Source organism: Mixophyes fleayi, chromosome 12, assembly GCF_038048845.1.
Source record: "Mixophyes fleayi isolate aMixFle1 chromosome 12, aMixFle1.hap1, whole genome shotgun sequence".
Lineage (NCBI taxonomy): Eukaryota > Metazoa > Chordata > Amphibia > Anura > Limnodynastidae > Mixophyes > Mixophyes fleayi.
In genome coordinates this window covers 41,882,866-41,902,703 of record NC_134413.1, presented here as the reverse complement: position 1 = coordinate 41,902,703, position 19,838 = coordinate 41,882,866, and the positions used below count along the sequence as shown (strand labels likewise).

General features: G+C 38.4%; 1 protein-coding gene across 2 annotated transcripts in view; it reads left to right on the top strand.

The window, feature by feature from the left end:
- The window catches only part of STRN3 (striatin 3), a 61,609-nt gene that overhangs the window by 875 nt on the left and 40,896 nt on the right, over nt 1-19,838 (top strand). For both annotated transcript variants that reach the window (XM_075192225.1, XM_075192224.1), the window contains exon 2: nt 15,168-15,271. In XM_075192225.1, coding sequence (XP_075048326.1) covers nt 15,168-15,271 — 104 coding nt within the window. The remainder of the gene's footprint in view (nt 1-15,167; nt 15,272-19,838) is intronic.

The window sequence follows — 19,838 nt, the reverse complement described above, 5'->3', positions numbered from 1 at the left end:
TCCCTGTGCCTCAAATATATTTGCAGGTGTGACAAAGCACTGAAGAAGTAAAGATCGGAGTTACTTGAGAATTCCATGTTCACAATATATAATTCTGAGACAACTCTTGTTTTATAAATGTCCCCCTTGTCCTGTACAACATTTACTCTGGACCTGTCATTTATTTCTCTTTGCCTGTCATACAACTGATCATGTTTTGAATCCAAAACAGACTTAAGTCTTGATGTTCAGATTTAGTGTGTTATGTTTGTGTTTATTATGGTCACTGAATCTGTAATATACACAATAAATGTTTGTATGGATTTAATTAGTTGTCCAAGTATTGGTTCACACAATTTCAGAATTGACTCTTTGCTTGTCAAATGATTTTCAGCAGATATGCTGCTTTGAAAATCAATACATTTAATTTCATTAAGTGCCAGTTGTATCAAAATAGTAATCCCAGAGATGACATTTCAGTGAAAATGCATTAAGAAGTATTCTTTCCTCTAAGTAACTATTGTCACTGAATGAGATCATCCCTTTATTCTGTGATTGTCACACAAGCAGGAATTATATTACAGCAGGAAAACTTTTTCTGCTGTGTATGTTGTATGTATACATAATAAACAAATACGTATATGAAAAGTTATCTAACGTTGCCCACAAATCCTTTGGGTTCCTGCAAACAAATCTTTCCTTTATGTTAAGTAGGCACTTTTTGTGCTTCCAAAAATGTGGCTATTTGACATTATTTTTAACCCTATTCTGTATAAAACTTATATTAACCATAAAAGCCTAAAAGGTAATAAATAATGTTCCTTGTTGAGCATTGTACTTTTCCTGGTGCATAATTCTCTGTTTGGACTTGCTGGGAAGGCTAAATTTGCACCAGCTGCAAAGTTATTTTGTTTACTATTTGGCCTTGAAAATTGACAGTCTTCACTGCATATTTATTGTCATTACTTTTTTTAAATTTACCAATTGCTCAGTACCTGTGGCATAATTTTGACAGCCTCATAATCTGCATTTCTGTTAATGAGCAGCAGTTAAAAAAAGCTGTTGGCACTCTCCTGGCACACCAATCATAATACAGTGAATGCTATGAGCCGCTTCCTCTTTTAACAAGGAAATCCTGTGATGTTACAAGGAGAGGCAGTGTAGGAGAGAGTTCTGTATTCTTCCTGCTATTTCTACTAGATCCATGTAACTTAATCTAATAGAAGCAGCTGTCTTATATCCAGTTTAATCTGAGTCCTTAGATCAGACTTGGCTAACCTGTAGCACTCCAGGTGTTGTGAAACTACAAGTCCCAGCATACCCTTCCAGCAATACGCTGCTATGTATTGGCAAAGCATGCTGGTGCTTGCAGTTTCACAAAACCTGGAGTGTAACAGGTTAGCCAAGCCTGCGCTTAGGTCTTCCCTTTTGCGAATACTAATAAAACAAACCAGTATTTCCCAAATTAAAAAAGTGAATACAAAAAAAGTATATACTTACATTTACAGTTGTAACACACATTTGGTATCACTATACTTAGGAGAGCTAGCTGATTACATCTTTAGGTATATGGTTATAATATCTAGAATCCACACCCCCTAAACGTCCCACTAGTACCATTTTGCGAAAACACTTATTTTCATGTTTGGGGTGCATTCATGCATATTTTGTTTTTTCTTTACCAAGGTGATTTGTCGAGAGAGATATAGCTTTCTCGTTGTAACATACTGGAATAAATGTTTGTCTAGTTATATGGTCATGAAGTGGTTAATGTAAGTCAGTTTAAAGCTGTATCTTAAAGTGATCCTTCTCTGTAGAACAGTGATAAACGGGCAGGATGCCCCCAGCTCTTTCCTGCTTTATTGTCAGATGTTTTTGTTTTTTATGTTTTAGCTGCCTGCTGATATGTTGTTAGATAGGTGTCTCCTTCTTGACTCCTTTACCTGCTACTGAAAATAAGGGTAATTTGTATCCCTTTTAAAGGTTAGAGAGTTCGCCCATGTGGCCCTTGAAGTGTTTCAAGTTGCCTATCACTGCTTTATTGCTAGCCCAAATATTGTAGGTATACGGTTTAATGTTAGTCAGAATAGTACTTCCTAAATTTGAGTTTTGATGCAAAGCTTTTGCCACGGTGAAGCCTGTGCTTGCTTAAGTCCTGTTGTATTTAAATTTCACTATGGTAGGAAAAGTATTTATGGTTTTTGTAGTGTTACTATTTAGAGCTTTATATGGTTTATACAGTTTGTTTATGTAAATAATCGCTATGCTTTGTTTTTTGTCAAAGCAAAATATTTCACAGTAAAGAAAAAGAACATGTATTTCACATGCAACTAATTGTACATTTGCTTTCATTGTGTAACTTGCACTACATTGATAAAAGCTAATTGCAGACTGGTTTCTTGGAATTGCTGTACTCTTTAATTTTGTTGAATCAAATTGATCAGTATGAAATCAGTACTACCAGCCATATCAATATAGTAGAAAAATACATTACAAGTGTATTCCATTTTGCTCTACTACAGAAAATATGTAGAAGTATCATAATTCTCATTATCTTTTCATGCACTTTAAACCAGCATATGTAGCAAAAAGGAGAAGAGAGGGATTGGGTAGGGGAGAGAACAATCAACCTGTTCTTCATTCCTTCATTAAATATTCTTTTCCTTGTGTATCTCATTATTGTTAAGCTGGACAGTTCAAATATTATTGTTAGTGTGAATATATAATTAAGTAGGAAAGTTTAGAGAAGTTGAGCGTAAGATGGAATGTTTATACAAACTTAAATAAATTATCCGATCTTCTTTGTTCTGTAGCTCTTATCTGTCCCATAAGTTATTTAGTTTTGGGTCCTCTAATTCTAATCACAAATGGGACTTTGATATATAATATGGTAGAGGAAAGAAAACAACAGGACCTGTGCCTACTGTGTACGATATACGTCTTGGTTTTTAGATGGCATTTGTGCTTTAGCGGGAAAACTGACACCTTTGCCTGGCAAATGGAAGAGCCTATAAATGTTTCAATGTACTTTCTGATGGTTAGCAAGTTAATCAGATTTGGAATGTGAGAGCTGAAACATGATCCACACCAAGATATTTTTATATTCTTTAAACCCAACTAACAATCCGTTCATTGCCTGTAGTAGGATGTCTATTACTTCTACTGATTGTTTTCTAAATAGTTCAATAATATATGACTGATACAATGAATCTTATTCAGCACTTCAACACCCATCAAATATTCAAAAATTGTACCAATGCTTTGTATGACAAGTCTTATTTTACACCTACAAGAAGCCACCTGTTGAGATACATCATTTCAGTTTTAAATTGAATGTTCACTCACATTTTCTGTTGCAGAAACGGACAGCTCTTTCTTTCCCTTTCTGTAAAGCTGATACCATGCTATTTTTATAAAAATAAAATAAAAAAAAATAAAAATAAGCTTGTTTTAAGACAAGGACTGTAAGAAAATATTAGTTGACCAAAATTAAGGTTCTATGCAAGTATAGAAGTGCCTTTGCTGTTGTTTTTCCTGTCCTTTCTATTCAGTTATACCTACTTTTTACATGTTAGCCCATTTGAATAAAATTGATGTAGATATATATATATTTTTTTAAATATATTTTACTGAAACCGTTTCCGAATACAAATGACTTTGAGAAAAAGGGATACAGAACAATGAAAATAGATGTAGGGAAGGAATAGCTATCCAGAACAGTAGCACAACAAAGATTTCCACAGACTGCTCAATTAGAAAAATTTTCACTTGAGATCATAGTCAGAAATGAGCTTGATTTAGGCAATGGCGAAACTAGATTTTTTATTTTTTTCGTATGTATTCAAAGCTGTATACCTGCCATATTCTGTTAATTGCTGACTTTCTAAGCCGAGGATGAAGCTTTTTTCAAATTGGAGGCGACTGCACATTTTGCTGTTTGAGGTTGTGTTTTCTTAAAGCAGGCGTGTGCTAGGTGGGGTGCAGTGTAAGTGTGTATAACATCATCACCATTTATTTATATAGCACCACCAATTCCACAGCACTGTACAGAGAACTCATTCACATCAGTCCCTGCCCCACTGGAGCTTACAGTCTAAATTCCCTAACACACAACCACAGACAGACAGAAAGAAAGACTAGGGTCAATTTGATAGCAGCCAATTAACCTACTAGTATGTTTTTGGAGTGTGAGCGGAAACTGGAGTACTCTAAGGAAACCCATACAAACTCCTCACAGATAAGGCCATGGTCGGGAATTGAACTCATGACCCTGGTGCTGTAAGGCAGAAGTGCTAACCACTTAGCCACTGTGCTGATAAGTCATGTATTTCTTGCCAAAAGCTCAAAATTTGGTGAAGTTGAAGTACCGCCAGATATGAATGAAAGAGCCTACTTGACCATAATTCTTCTAGTGTGCTTGAGGAAAAATTGGGTTAGATCGCATTCACTTGAGAGATAATAAGGTACCACCAAAACTAATCTCTGCTGTTGGTGAGATTAGTCCCTTCCTCAGCCATGCAGCCTCTCTTGAGACTTCTTGATGAAATTACCTCACTTTGCTACTGAATGGTATAATGCAGGCTGCAGACCAGTTCAGTGTCATTGACTTTTGAACTCTGATGGTAAGTATTTTTATGCATGGCTGTATACCCTGTATTCAAATTGTGTCTGTTAGAAAATGTAGACTGTTGGCTTCAATGGGGCAGGTACTGATGTGAGTGAGTTCTCTGTATAGCGTTGTGGAATTAGTGGCGCTATATAAATAGCTGAAGATGATGTATTCGTCTGCTGACCTGTTTCATCCTCTATTTGTTCGAACTAAATTTGGAGTACCAAAACAAAAGCAGATGACTTAGCTTTGTATCTTTAGGGGGGAATTCAACTCCTCCCGAATTTGCTCGGTGTTAAAACTATTACCGTTATTACGGTAGTTTTAACCTGGTTTTTGGAGGTGCGAGCAAAAAGCCGGCGTTGACACTACCGTAATAACGGCAATAAAGCGCATTATTACTGTAATGGCAATAAAGCGCATTATTACCGTAATAACGGCAATAATTCGCAGGCCGCGTTACATTTACCCGTAACACGGCCAATTGAATTCCCCCCTTAGTATCACCAACCTTTGTGTTTGTACTCAAATCCTTTCAATAGAAGTCCGCTCATTCTGACAGAATATGGAGTTCATGAAGCTTAAACTATAAAACATACACCCATAGCACAAATAAAAAAATCAGCCAAAATAAATCTTAAATTGCACAGTCATGGGCAAATTAATTTGTCTAAAAGGAAGCACTCTTCTTTTGATTGTAATGTCCTAAAAGTGATCTATTCAGTAAATGAGCCTGTATTTAGAATCTCCAGCTGAATGATCTAAGAAAGTGACTTGATTACAACAGAGATTGATACTTGGACAGGGAGGTTATTTTAAGACACATTCATTGGGCTCACTATGTGACTGTCGTGTTTGTTTGAGGTTTCATTTAGCAGTCAGTATCTTCTTTGGATGTGCCCCTGCTCTCTGCACCATTGTTGAAAACTTTTAACATATGGCTTTGCAAAGCAAAAGGAAGTAAGCTATAACCAAGTATTCGGTAGACAGTTGTTCCTATGACTCTTGCCATAGAGTAGAAATTTTCCTATTCGGCATTATTGTTCCTCCACACTATTGTAATGCTACTTGTAGGAACATAGCCTAAGAATGAACAAAAATACACTGCTTTGTATGTCAAGTATGCCATTCCCTGGATAGTCAGCTGCTAATGAGTGCAGCTGGTGGATAAACAGTAACTTTAATGAATGAATGGCACTTTATGTAATAGTTATAATTATCTGTTTGAAGCTGCATATGTTTCATAATAGGTTTGTTGTGCTCAAACATTTGGCAACACAATTCTTGATAATAATTTGAAATACTTATCATGTGTTACTTCCTGTCACACAGACTGTGTAGTTGTTGTAAACCAAATCACTACATTGAATGGCCATCAATTGGATTGTCATCTGAGGATTGATCATTTGTTGATGATGGTGAAATGCTGACAATAAACATTATATGCATGATCGGTATGTCACCTTACCCATAGCACACTATCAGTTTTTGTGCAATTCAGACAAATATCTAATTGCTGATTGATATCTGTAGTATTATATTGAAAATTCATTGTCTGATCATATTGTCTTAAAGGTAAATAAGAACATTGATTAATAAAACATTCATTTAAAATTGAGTTACTCAGCCTGGCTACCGTTTCATTGCTGAACCCTCTGACACTGATTGCCAGAGCAGAGTGCTCATATACCGCTTGCACAATTGCATAGGGGATGTGAAACATTTGCAAATATGCATAAATTATTATAATTTTGTAGAGCGATTCCAAAAATAAGGTAATTATAATATACAGTAGTTTCTTCGGTCTTAAGTCTCCTTCAGCAGTTGAATGGCGTCTCTGTTTTTGACACCTGGATCTTTTGGTCCATCAGATAAGATATATACTAATTGATAACATTACAATTACTGGGCCTATTTACTCTTAAATTAATAAGACTTTAACAATAGATATGCTGGTAAAATTTTGCCAGACTCTGGACCATTTATGTTTATTACTTCATCATCAATATCATCTTATATAGTACCATTACTTTCACAACACTGTACAGACAATATTTGTCACTGTCATCAGTCCCTGCCCCATTGGAGCTTAATCTAAACTCCCTTACACACACACACACACACACACACACACACACACACACACACACACACACACGTGTCAATCTGATAGCAGCCAATTAACCTACTATGTTTTCGGAGTGTGGGAGGAAACTGGAGCACTCGGAGGAATCCCACGCAAACACGGGGAGAACATGCAAACTCCAGATTACTCATGTGTTATATTAAGATACTGACTATGAATTCTGGGCTATCTCAGAATGTTATTTAACATAAGTCTCCCACATGCATTGAGAACAATGCTTTGAACTTCACTTCCCACTCCTGGGTGTTGTCTCAGTATTGAAACCTATTTAGTACTGTGTTTATATTAACTATATGTTAAAATATAGCTTTTACATATAGTTTGGTTTTAAAAGTAACACATGAGACTCCAGTTAATATTCAATGTAGTTTGTTAAACACAGAGGAGGAATGTCTGAATGAAAAGTATTTTATTCATTATAGGAATCTTGTTTTTATCCTATTTATTAAGGACAACTATAATGTAATAATAAATACAATGAACTGATGATTCCAGATACAATCATGGATTTATTAAAAAATTACACTTTAAGGGGCAACTTAAATTAAAAATCTGCACAAGGTGCCTCTGGAACGGCCACAAGACACCTCACACAGATTTTTTTTTTTTTTTACAGAAGTAACTCTGATTTTTGCTCAAATCTGTGTAACTTTTTTCCGTAATATCTGTGAAAAAGCACGTCCACAATGTACTTTAAAATTTGCGCACTCAGCATTGTTAATAAAGAGGCCTCATGTATGGACACTGTCTGACCAGTCTAATTGAGCCCTGTATTTTGCATTTCTAGCATACATGTATGTATATGGATGTTCGGGTGCGTAGTGGTTAGCACGTTTGCCTTACAGCACTGGGGTCATGAGTTCAATTCCCGACCATGGCCTTATCTGTGAGGAGTTTGTATGTTCTCCCCGTTTTTGTGTGGGTTTCCTCCGGGTGCTCCGGTTTCCTCCCACACTCCAAAAACATACTGGTAAGTTAATTAGCTGCAAAACAAAAATTGACCCTAGTCTCTGTCTCTGTGTGTGTTTGCCTCTGTATGTTAGGGAATTTAGACTGTAAGCTCAGGCAGGGACTGATGTGAATGAGTTCTCTGTACAGCGCTGCGGAATTAGTGGCGCTATATAAATAAATAATGATGATGATGAATGCCCAGCCTGGCAATGCACGTGAACAACCATATTTATTTATTTTTGAATAGTACTATTTATTTTTCTCTTCAATCTACTTTGTGGGACATTTTTGTTTTTTTCCACTATTGCCTTTCATTGTTTGGCAGTACATGTTATTTGACATATGTATTGGCATTTTACAAGTTTATAGTGACTGTTTAATTCACAGGTAAGTTGTGTTTAACAAAATAGTGTGCTAAAGCCAGCCCAGTAAGGCTGCAAATTAAACGATTTTGTTCTGTTGATTTTATTTTTTACCATCTGTCTCTGATTTTAGTTATTTTTTTTATAATTGTGTATATTGAACAACACAACACAATACAATAAGAACATTCATGCTGAAGGGGAAATGTAGCTAGGTCATAACGAAAAGGAGTGGTACTGGTGGTTACATGCCTAAATAAGCAGTAGGATAGTTGGTAACTCAAGTCTCTTCCCAAATTTCCTTAGCAGCCCATACCCGTGTGGAAACCTACAGGGTAAATATTGACCGACTGACGTTGCTTGTGAAACACTGGTTTAATAAAAAGCAAACAAAACTGTGTTATTTACATCGGGTCAATGTCCATTTTAGAGCATGTGAACCCCTAAATGTAGATTTAAAGGATGGTTCCTATGCGGTCATATTTCCAGCAGTAGAAATGTCTGCAGTTCCATTCTGGTGACAGCTTCAACTATCGACTGTGTGATTGTCGACATTCACAATTCAAATTGACAGGATAGCTTCCAACATTTCATCCTCAACCCCAGAAGAGAACATGCACAAGTTTTAATAATGAAGGTGTTCATTTTAACATTTCAAGTTTGTTTTCCCTTTAGTCACACTTTCCTACCCTATTTATGTAGCCTGTCAGTTTTATCATTTTTCATTCTCAAATCCAGCAGTGTAGTTGGTTTCAAGGCCATTAGCAAATCTATCAGATACATTTCACTTTATATTTATTTATTACAACCCTTGTGAAGTGTGTGTGTGTGTGTGTGTGGGGCGGGGCAGCTTTAGCAGAATCCAAGATTTATCTCGGGCTGCCCTCCTCCACTGGAATGACCTCTAGCGCTCCACCCGATTATCCCCTAATTTATGCAACGTCAAACGGGCATTCAACTCGTCTATTCCTCAAAGCCTACCAGCCATCCACCTAACCTTCTCTCCACTCTCTCCCTCTCCCTTCCTGTGACAGGATGGACCGCTTATGCCACCCTGTCTGTTGTTGCTGGGATCCGGCTGGGTTTACTTTGCCACTGTTCGCTTTCATTATCCCAAATGCGCTCACTAATTGCAGTAGGAGGGACTTAGAAATGCTGCCACCACTGAACTACTGCATGGCATCCAGAACCGCGTTCCTTCTGGGTAACTATCGCTGCTGGTGCCCCTGACCTCTTCCTATAGATCAGGGTTGCTGTGGAAGGATCCCCTTTGGCCTGTCACACTGGCCAGAGCTGCTGGGTAGCAGGCAGAGCGGTGGTACTGGAAAGCTGGGTCCAAACCTCAGTACAGCCGGGAACGGATTAGAGTTGGATCTAATCTGTAGGTCACAGGAATTTCAGTATGGCAGAAATTGTCAAGCCGGTCTTTGACGCAAGTGATGTTTATTTGCTTTCACACTGGTTTAAGGTACCAGTGACCAAGAGGTCAGAAGAAAAAAGAATGATACGTTTCAGTACAAACCAGTGCTGTTTTATACAGGTTTTTTTTTTTACACATCCTCACAGCAATGCAATGTGTTTCCCCAAACATGGATTTAAATGCTATTTATACTTAACAAAATTTGCAGTAATCTGTGATATCCTAAATCAAATTGATCAGAGATTTCCTTTCACTTTAACCAGCATACAGATAACTGCTCCCTGCTGGGCCTTTAGGCCAGAGCAGGCATTTGACACTTACATCAAAAGACTTAGGTATATTTACTAAGCTGCGGGTTTGAAAAAGTGGGGATGTTGCCTATAGCAACCAATCAGAGTCTAGCTGTCATTTTGTAGAAGGTACTAAATAAATGAAAGCTAGAATCTGATTGGTTGCTATAGGCAACATCCCCCACTTTTTCAAACCCACAGCTTAGTAAATCTAGCCCTTAGTATTTCCTGCTATCAACAAAACAGACTCCCTCCCCACATATGCATAATTGGAGATTTCCTTTAGCAAAGTTACAAAACTCCAAACAAGACATTTCCATACATAACACATCCCAATGCAAATGCACTTATCGTGTTACAATTATTCTTTGGTGCTTGCACCAATAATTGGAATAAATTTCTACAATAAATTATTTCTACATGAGCCAGCCACAAATAAGTTATTTATAAGTGATCCAGCCACACTTTCCTTGTCCGTCTACTTATGCACTTGATCCCCTCCTCTGACTCTTTGTGCCTCCTATCTGTTTTGCCTCCTTTTAGAATGTAAGCTTTTACAAGCAGGGCCCTCTTCCCTCCTGGCTGTCTACCTATTCTTCTGCCCCAACTTCACTTTACTAGCTGTTAGGGTAATAATACACACTACAGAAAATTTCTCCTAATGCAATATAGTTATCGATTTTTATCAACTGAAATCCTGGTCAACATGCCGATTCATGTGTACGCACTATACGCGTTTTACAATGTTTACCTTCATGTCTGTGCTCTTCATCTGTCATAAACTTATGCTAAAAAGATCATGACTCTGTAATCTCCATAGAGATCTGACTACACTGCTAGCCTTAGGTGCATACACACTGCAGAATTTGCCCAATATCATTCCATCATTTACAGAGATTTTTAGTTTGTTATAAAATCAAATAAAATGCAGAAAGTGTGAAAGTGAATTTCTTTTAAACTGTGTTTTGTTATTGCCCTCCCTCCTCCCCCATCATTTTACTGTCTAAATATATTCAAATCATCATGTGACTGCAGGCCTTTTGAAATTATTTCGGTACACATGTATGTATGTATGTATATACTTGTTTTACATTTTAGCCATTCTGGACTCATACAAGAGCTTTCTTTGGCACTCCATATTTATACTTGCTGTATTTTTGACCGACCTTAAACACCAAGCTTGATTTCAGAAGTATGTGCAGATGAGATGTACTTTTAGTTCTAAGTTTGGGATGCAACTTACAGAAATAGATACATCCAGCCTTTTCTTTATACTCCTAAAAGATCCAATAGATTGAGGTGCTCACAAGTATACATTTATACAGGCACCTGGTCCTGCTTCAGGAATTAATTTGTATATTTAAGTGATGTGGACACTAGTCTTTTGTGCACTTATAGGTCTATGCGGCTTAGAGACCCAAGTCCCCTTTTTATGTTTTGTTTTTTTGTTTTTTTTAGTTCAGGGAATCCAGGAACAAGCAAACAGATATCTGTCCTTGATTATTACAGTGATTAATCTCTCAGGTATGTGCCAGGGTGTGATGTGATTCATCAGAAACCTCAGGGTCACATTATAAGGGATCTTGTTCAGGCTGGTGCTGGTGAATGTGTTTGTCATGCTCACACAGCAGCCAAGATGCATGCCAGGCATTCTTTTCGTTCCTTATGTAGAATATGGGAAGTTGCACAAATAAATTTGAGGATGTATCATTGCACTCACCATAATGGTGATAATGTACACTGATCATCCACAACATTAAAACCACCTGGCTAATATTGTGTAGGTCCAGTTCATGCCGCCAAAACAGCTCTGATCCGTCAAGGCATGGACTCCACAAGACCTCTGAAGGTGTTGTGGTATCTGGCGCCAAGACGTTAGCAGCAGATCATTTAAGTCCTGTAAGTTGCAAGGTGAGGCCTACATGGCTTGCACTTGTTTTTCCAGCACATCCCACAGATGCTCGTCGGATTGATATCTGAGGAATATATTTCAGGAACCAGGCCACTTTCTTCCATTGTCAAGTTCTGCCCATTTTAGGCACTTTCGGCAGTGGCAAGGGTCAGCATGGACACTGACTGGTGTGCAGCTACGCAGCCCATGCAAATTAGTGAGTCTTGGGCGCCCATGGCCCTGTTGCCGGTTCACCGGTGGTTCCTCCTTGGACCACTTTTGGTAGATACTAACCACTGCATTACAGGAACACAGATGCTCTTACCCAGTCGTCTAGTCATCACAATTTGGCACTTGTCAAACTTGCTGAGATCCTTACGCTTGCCCATTTTTTCTGCTTCCAACTCATCAACTTAAAGAGCTGACTGTTCACTTGCTGCCTGATAGATCCCACCCCTTGACAAGTGTCATTGTAACGAGATAATGTTATTCCCTTCACTTGTCAGTGATTTTATTGTTGTGGCTGATCGGTGTATATTTTTGTTATATGAAGACATGCGTTCCAAAATTCAGTCCGTTTCATTCTTCTCGTTTGACAATAAATGAGTGGTATCTCACACCAGCGATGTGCAATATGTGGGTGGGGATCACAAGTGGGGACCCAGAAGATGTCTTGGGAGTTCCCAGCTGTCAAATATACAATTAGCTGTCACTTGTTGTCCCACAGCACAGTGACACTAATGAGGACTTGGTAGTGCTGAGTTATTTGTGGTGATGGTTGTGGGAAAGCAGCAGAGAAATGTGAGGTGAGCAGGTTTAGTGAACAATAGGGACATATGTAATAATTAAGATTAGCCCATGAGAGTTTCTGCATCATTTGTATTGCTATTTTGCAATCAGTTGTGTCTCAAATTCCAATGTGTGAAGTCACACATGCATGAGCATTTTGAGCGACAAATCTTCAGTATTTGGTACGTTCTCTGCAAATTTGAAAGTTATTCTTAAAAACCATAAGTGGACCAAACAAAATGATTTTAATTTGTTTTTGTTTCTTTTTGTGTGTTCTCATAATAAAGTGCATGTGTCAAGCAGGACTTAGGAGAGTAAAATAAAAGTTTCACAGCTGTCATGTTACAAATACTGTCAACAGGAAAGCATGCTGGGAATTGTAGTCCCGTTTTCTATGATAGCAATACAATGAAGTAGACTAGATACCAGCTCTAAAATGTATTGATTGGTCGTTCTTATGTGACAATACTAACATACCAAAACTGTAAGGCTCCTGTTAAATGGAGTGGAGCTACTTCAGCTGCATGGGCTCATGACACACACCATTGTTATTTAAATAAACAAAAACTATAAACACTTTTTAATTAATTTATTGGTAATTTATGTGCTTCCCCCAACTGGACGTGATTCCTAGCAGTAAGAGGGAGACGCTTAGCTGTGAGCTATGTGACTAGTTGTCCATCTGTATGCCTACGGGTCAGATGTGACACTCCAACACTTTTTAGTAGATCCTTCAGTAGAATATAACTTTCTTTAACAGTATTCAGCCCTTGAGCACATAGTTATAGCATTAATGCAGGCATATTCACGTACGTATTTAGGCAGCAATGATCTATCCAGTATGGGCACATGTAGACTTCCACAGTGCACTCACAGCTGAACCACCTCTTTAGTGATGTCAGGAAGACTCTGTTTATTTGTAAATTTAGTGAGATTTATTAGGGGGAATGTTAAGCTGGAAAGATCTCAGGGTTCTTAACATAAGATGGGGTGGAATTGATGAGAAGGCTAAAATGATGGACTTTGTAAATGTAGAAAATCTGTTGGCAGGGGCAGAGAATTTCATGTCTAATTATACCCGAAACAAAAAAAAAAAGGTTTTGGTGGAGTAAAATAAATAAAAATATTATTTGCGTTCTGTCAGTAATCCGGTTCCGTTTGTGATGATTGCAGCAGTCCAGCTTAGGGCATCTTTTCTCCCCATGAACGTTTCATTTGGATTGGTGGAGCTGTAGATCTGCCTGTTTGAATCAGACAAGCGGTAGCAAGAGAGAGAATCTGCGTTAGTCCAAATTTGGCAAGTTCCCCTAAAGGTCTATTGTCGGAGAGTAATAATTTTTACTGTATTATTCCCAGATAGAGGGTGCTGCACATGACAAGTGGATGTATACGTAAATAAACGTGTGTAAACATAAAGATTTTGTTAAGGTACCATGTGCCCATTTATCTATAAATAGCATGCTATTTTGTTTCTTGGTAGCAACAGTTAACATCTTATAATTTCTACTAGACAAAATGCCTGAGCATCTGGTGACACAGTATTGGTTTCAGGCCCACAATTCTCAGTGAAACGTGTGGACCTTTACACCCTTGCACTGATAGATTTTTGCACCTAATCACAGATTCTACAGAGGAAAGTACTTAAAATCCCAGCAGGACACCTGAGCTGAACAGGGAAGGTATGAGGGTGGCACAAGAGATCATTATATGGGGAGTTGAGCAAAGCACAGATAGATTGAGTTACAGCAGTGGTTTCCAAACTGGATGCAGCGGCGATCTCGCAGGGGAGATGTGAACAAATGTGTCCCGATATCTCTCCAGTGCAGCTATCTTTGTTGTTGTTGTAATTTTATACTCAAATACTTGGAAAATGTTATATATGGTGAAAGGTCATAGGATTTTAGCAATATACATTTTTGTATTTGGACTGTGTGACAATATACACCTTGTATAACACTACATCTGCAAACTCAGTAATGCACACCCAGAGCTCATTGTCTGTCTTTTCCCTGATCTTAAAAACTAAACAATTAGCTTGTGGTGCCTTAGAGGAACGAATGTGATTTATTGATTAATGTGAGTAGCTTGCAGTGTAGAGTTCTGTTGTTTTTAATCTACAATGGAATCTAGAAAGATATCTCACGGCCATTGTTTATGCGTCGCATATAGCAACCAATCAAATGTCTGAACGGATCACACAGGGAAGGTAAGAAGTAACAGATCCAGTATTGTGAAGATATGGGACACATTAGGGGGAAGAGTAGATTAGAGATCTAATTAGTACATTTATTTTACCCACACTCCAAGGTCCTCTAGAATCCTCCTCTCTATTGCCTTGCTTTTTAAAGCATGAATTTATGTGGAGTTTATTAATTCTTTTTAAAGGTCTGTTTATTTCATGAACACTGGTCTGATTTTTTTTTTTTTTTTTTTTTTTTTTAATATTTTTTTTTTGCATTTGGAGAAAAAAAAACAGAGAAATCCTAGAATTTGCCAAAGTTTGCTTAATTTTGAGACAATTGGCATGCTTTGCTCATGTGACCTTTCTAACCTTAACTGCCTGTTAAATAACCAATATGCTCAGAACTTTTTTTTGTTACCTAGCTCATTGGAAGCCAATAAAACAGTGTTCTGAACAACCCAGAGTGATGCAGAGTACTGCCCTTTTGGGCACTTTTTATTGTGTGTGTGTAAATTTTACCTACAGACCTGTTCCCTTTTATGTTCCAGGCACGGATAGCCTTCCTACAGGGTGAAAGAAAAGGTCAAGAAAATTTGAAGAAGGATTTAGTGAGAAGAATAAAAATGTTAGAATATGCTTTGAAACAAGAGAGGTAAGCAGAAAAAGATTACCATCTCATTAGTGTTTATGGGACTTAATCTAACAAAGATATATGGCATAAAGCAAAAAGGTGGAGTCAATGATTACATCAAGCCACTGCTTTGATGTAACCATTGACTCCACCTTTTTGCTTGGGAGGCTTAGAAAATTGTGGTTTTGGTAAACTTAAGGGTGACGTTGAGTGAGATTTGAGAGGAGGTGGTGACTCTGGGAGCAGAGATGATGAGCTCTGTTTTGGACATGTTGAGCTTTAGGTAGTTATAACACTCTTGTGGAAATAGCAGAGACGTGGTTGGTCACAAGACGAGTAAAGAAGGGGAGAGGTTTAGATTTGGATCTTGTCAGATTAGAGGTTGTACTGGTAGCCAAATGAATTAGTTCAACCAGAGAAAAGGTGTACAGTACAGAAAAGCAGAGGGCCAAGAACAGAGACTTGAGAGATCCCAGCAGATGCAAAGTGAGGGGAGGATGGGCCAGAGACAGATATGTTGAAGTAGCGGATGAATAGGTAGAAAGTAAACCAGGAAAGAACTATCACAAAGGCCAATGGAGTGAATGGTAGGCAGGAAAAGAAGGTGATCATTGGTGTTGAAAGCAGCAGTGAGGTCCAGGAGGATGAGTATGACAAAGTGATCCTTAGACTTTACTGTAAGTGGATCATTGGTTACTTGGATTGCGAGGGTTATGCTGTTTAACACAATCTGTTCAAGTTGTTTGGAGTAGGGAAGGCTGTTGTTTTTTGGAGAGTGAGCCTGGGTCAGAATGGGTTTTCTTTGGGATTGGTGAGATTAACCTGTATTTAAAAAAGGATATTGATTTACCAGGAGATAGCAATGGCTAGAAGTAAGTATGCAGTAGGGGAGAGGGAGCGAAGAAGTAGATTGAATAGGGTCAAGGGGGTAGGGCGTTGGTGAGACAATGAGATGAGACAAGAGACTTCATCCTCTGTTATAGGCTAGAGTGAATTGAGGCTGCATTTGGGTGAAATACGAAGGTGTGTGTGGTAAATGATAAGGAAGAGAGCGTGAGATATGTATATACCGAGGTGTCCCCGTTTACCTACATTTAAATTCCATCAAGGGTCCCTCTGTTGCCCAAGAGAGAGAGTGACACGTTCATGCGCTATGCTTTCGCTCATCTGATGCATAAAGTGCCTGTTGAGGAGCATATGTACGGCTATAGTTTTGCACCTTGCTTATCAATCTTTGGTCCATGTGAGCAACTGGAGAAGGGGAAACCTATGGAGAGAAGGGTCAGGATCCTTTAACACTTTCTTTGTTTACACAAGCAATGATGTACGTAGGGACATAAGACAAAACACTTCCCACCAGGTCTGTTCCTAGTGGGGCAAGGGAAAAACCAGCCTGTGTGGGGGATCATTCTGACCATGACTATGGACAGCACAGTGGCTTAGTGCTTAGCACTTCTGCCTCACAGCACTGGGGTCATGAGTTCGATTTCCAACCATGGTCTTAGCTGTGTGGAGTTTGTATGTTCTCCACGTGTTTGCGTTGGTTACCTCTGGGTGCTCCGGTTTCTTTCCACACGTCAAAAACATACTGGTAGGTTAATTGGCTGCCATCAAATTGACCCTAGTCTTTCTGCCTGTGTGTGTGTGTGTGTGTATATCTATGATAAGAAATTTAGACTGTAAGCTCTAGTGGGGCAGAGACTGATGTGAGTGTGTTCTCTGTACAGCACTGCGGAATTAGTGGCAGCTATATAAATTGCTGCTGCTGATGATTAACTTTAAGAACAACTACTGGAGGTTAAATACTAAATGCGTCTAGCTTAATGATCACTATTATAGTGACCAATTTACAGAGAGAAGTCTAATGATTCTATTTATTGCAGTGAGTGCTCTAGTGTCCTCTATAAATTGCAGACAGTTCTAAAGACCAATTTAAAACACAACATTTTAGTTATTGATACAATACAGAGAGTATTCTTGTGACCCCGATATGCAATACAGAGATCTTGCCCCTAGCCACAGCATGCAGTACAGGGAGCTCGCCCATGACCGGGACACTGCAGTATAGAGAGCTTGCCTGTGACCATGACATTGCAGTATAGAGAGCAAGACAAGAAGTGTTGTACAGCGCCCAAATATTTGGTATCTACCCATGATATATGACCTAAAGGAATTACTTACTCCTATCATCCCAAACTGTTTCTATACACATAGGAGATGAAGTTGACAGCTCCCAGTCTTGGTGAATAGCTGGAACTATCCAATCAGCTTGTTGATGATTGGCCAGCGCCATCCACCAATATGCATGCTTGGATAACTGTAAGGCTGCACAGTTCATGGCTGTGCCTGGCGTTTGAGAGGCAGGTGAAGCTCCTCCCCTACCAAAGAGCGTTTTCTGTCTGCATTTTGCTGCCCAAGCCCTGCACATGCCAGCTTGTGGGTAAGGTTCTAACCACTCATATTCTCCCTGTAATAATGGAAACCAGCACATGCGTCTGGAGTAGGCTGAGGATTTGAAAGTGGTCTCGCTGCTATGTTATTACATACCCTATTTATATTCCAGCAGTAGTGTCCTCCTTGTGGTGCTGAAAGATGTTGCCATCTGGTAATGCAGTAGGCTATTTTTGAAGCTTGACTACTGAAAAAAACTTTCAGATTTGTATAATTGTGATACAAAACATGTATCCTTTTTTGATATATTGTAGAAATGGCCTGCAGTATGTGAAGTTCACTACTTGATGAGCCAAATAATGTTTTAGGGAACATATTTTACAGTATGCAGAGTAAGCATGCACATTTTCCAACATTGTGTTATGTTGAAACACATGGAGCTGGATTGTTGAAGTTTTCTAGCTATTGAGAATCCAGTATTTCCTTTGGATATTTTAAACTACAGTCATGGTCAAAAGTTTTGAGAATGACACAAGTATTGGTTTTCACACATTTTCCTGCTTCAGTGTTTTTAGACCGATCTTGTCAGATGTTGCTGTGGTATACTGAAATAAAATTACAAGCATTTCATAAGTGTCAGACTTTTATTGACGATTACATGTCTCACAGTTTTGCCTACGAACACAGCCATGAATAAAGAATGGTACCAAAACATCCTCCAAGAGCAACTTCTCCCAACCATCCAAGAACAGAACAACTTGGTGATGAACAATGCCTTTCCCAGCATGATGGACACCTTGCCATAAGGCAAAAGTGACAACTTAAGTGGCTCGGGGATCAAAACATCGAGATTTTGGGTCCATGGCCTGGAAATCCCTCAGACCTTTAATCCCATTGAGAACTTGAGGTCAATCCTCAAGAGGCGAGAGTTGACAAACAAAAACCCACAAATTCTAAGAATCTCCAAGAATGGGCGGTCATCAGTTAAGTTAATTTGTTAGCATGCCAGGGTGAATTGCAGAGGTCTTCAAAAAGAAGGGTCACACTGCAAATATTGACTCTTTGCATGAACTTAGTGTAATTGTCAATAAAAGCCTTTGACACTTATGAAATGCTTGTATTTGTACTTCAGTATACCACAGCAACATCTGACAAAAAGGTCTAAAAACACTGAAGCAGAAAACATTGTCAAAACCAGTATTTGTGTCATTCTCAAAACTTTTGCCCATGACTGTAGAAACTAGAAAAATCCACTGGTTTAAATTCCGAATTTGATATAACTGTTTTTGAAGATCAATTAATTATATTGTTTTCCATATGTTTTTGGACTTGTTGGATGTATTGCTCTTTAACATTTACATTTTGCATTGCAATTTTATTTGTAATGTGTAATTGATGAGATTTAAATTTTATCTTTTTTTAAATCAATTTCATTTTGGGTTGCTAATTATTAATGTTTATTTGCTGTTCAGATTCTGTAATTTGACACAAATTTATATAATCATTTGTTATGTTTATCAACGTATTTGTAGTGTCCTGATCTTTTCTGGTGCGGTAATCGTGTTGTGGGAAATTGATGTGCATGAGCATTTGTGCAGCATCGGTGTGTTTGGAGGAGACTCCTATTACCATTAACATCTCATCCTCTGCTAATTTCATTTTGCTGAAATGGGTCAATCCATGCCACATCATCACAGCCTCCAACCTGACCATCTCAGATTTTCTTACAAATTTGGTAGGATAGTAGATGGCAGTTACTTTCATATGTAAAATTTTAGCCCTCTGTGATACACGGTGTTCATGCAACAGGGTTGCAACCGTCAAACAATGTACAATTTATGCTTGCCAGGTCAACTCAAACAAATCATAACTTTGCTTTTAATTGTGGTAGAACTTTCATGTTGGTCTTATTTTGACGCTAAGGGGCATATTCAATTGTAGGCGTAAACGCCGAAAATCTCGCGGCGCGCGCACTATTACCGTTATTACGGTAATAGTGTACATAAAAACCGTAATTACGATATTTTTCTCACTGGATTTTAGCTTGCAGCTCCCTGAGCCGCGAGCTGAAATCCAGCTAACTACTACCGTGACGGTAGTAATTTTAACGCCACGGACATCCGCGACAATTGAATATGCCCCTAAGGGTCCTTGGTTTTTCATAAAAAATTGTTTAATATTTAAATATTGGCTTCTA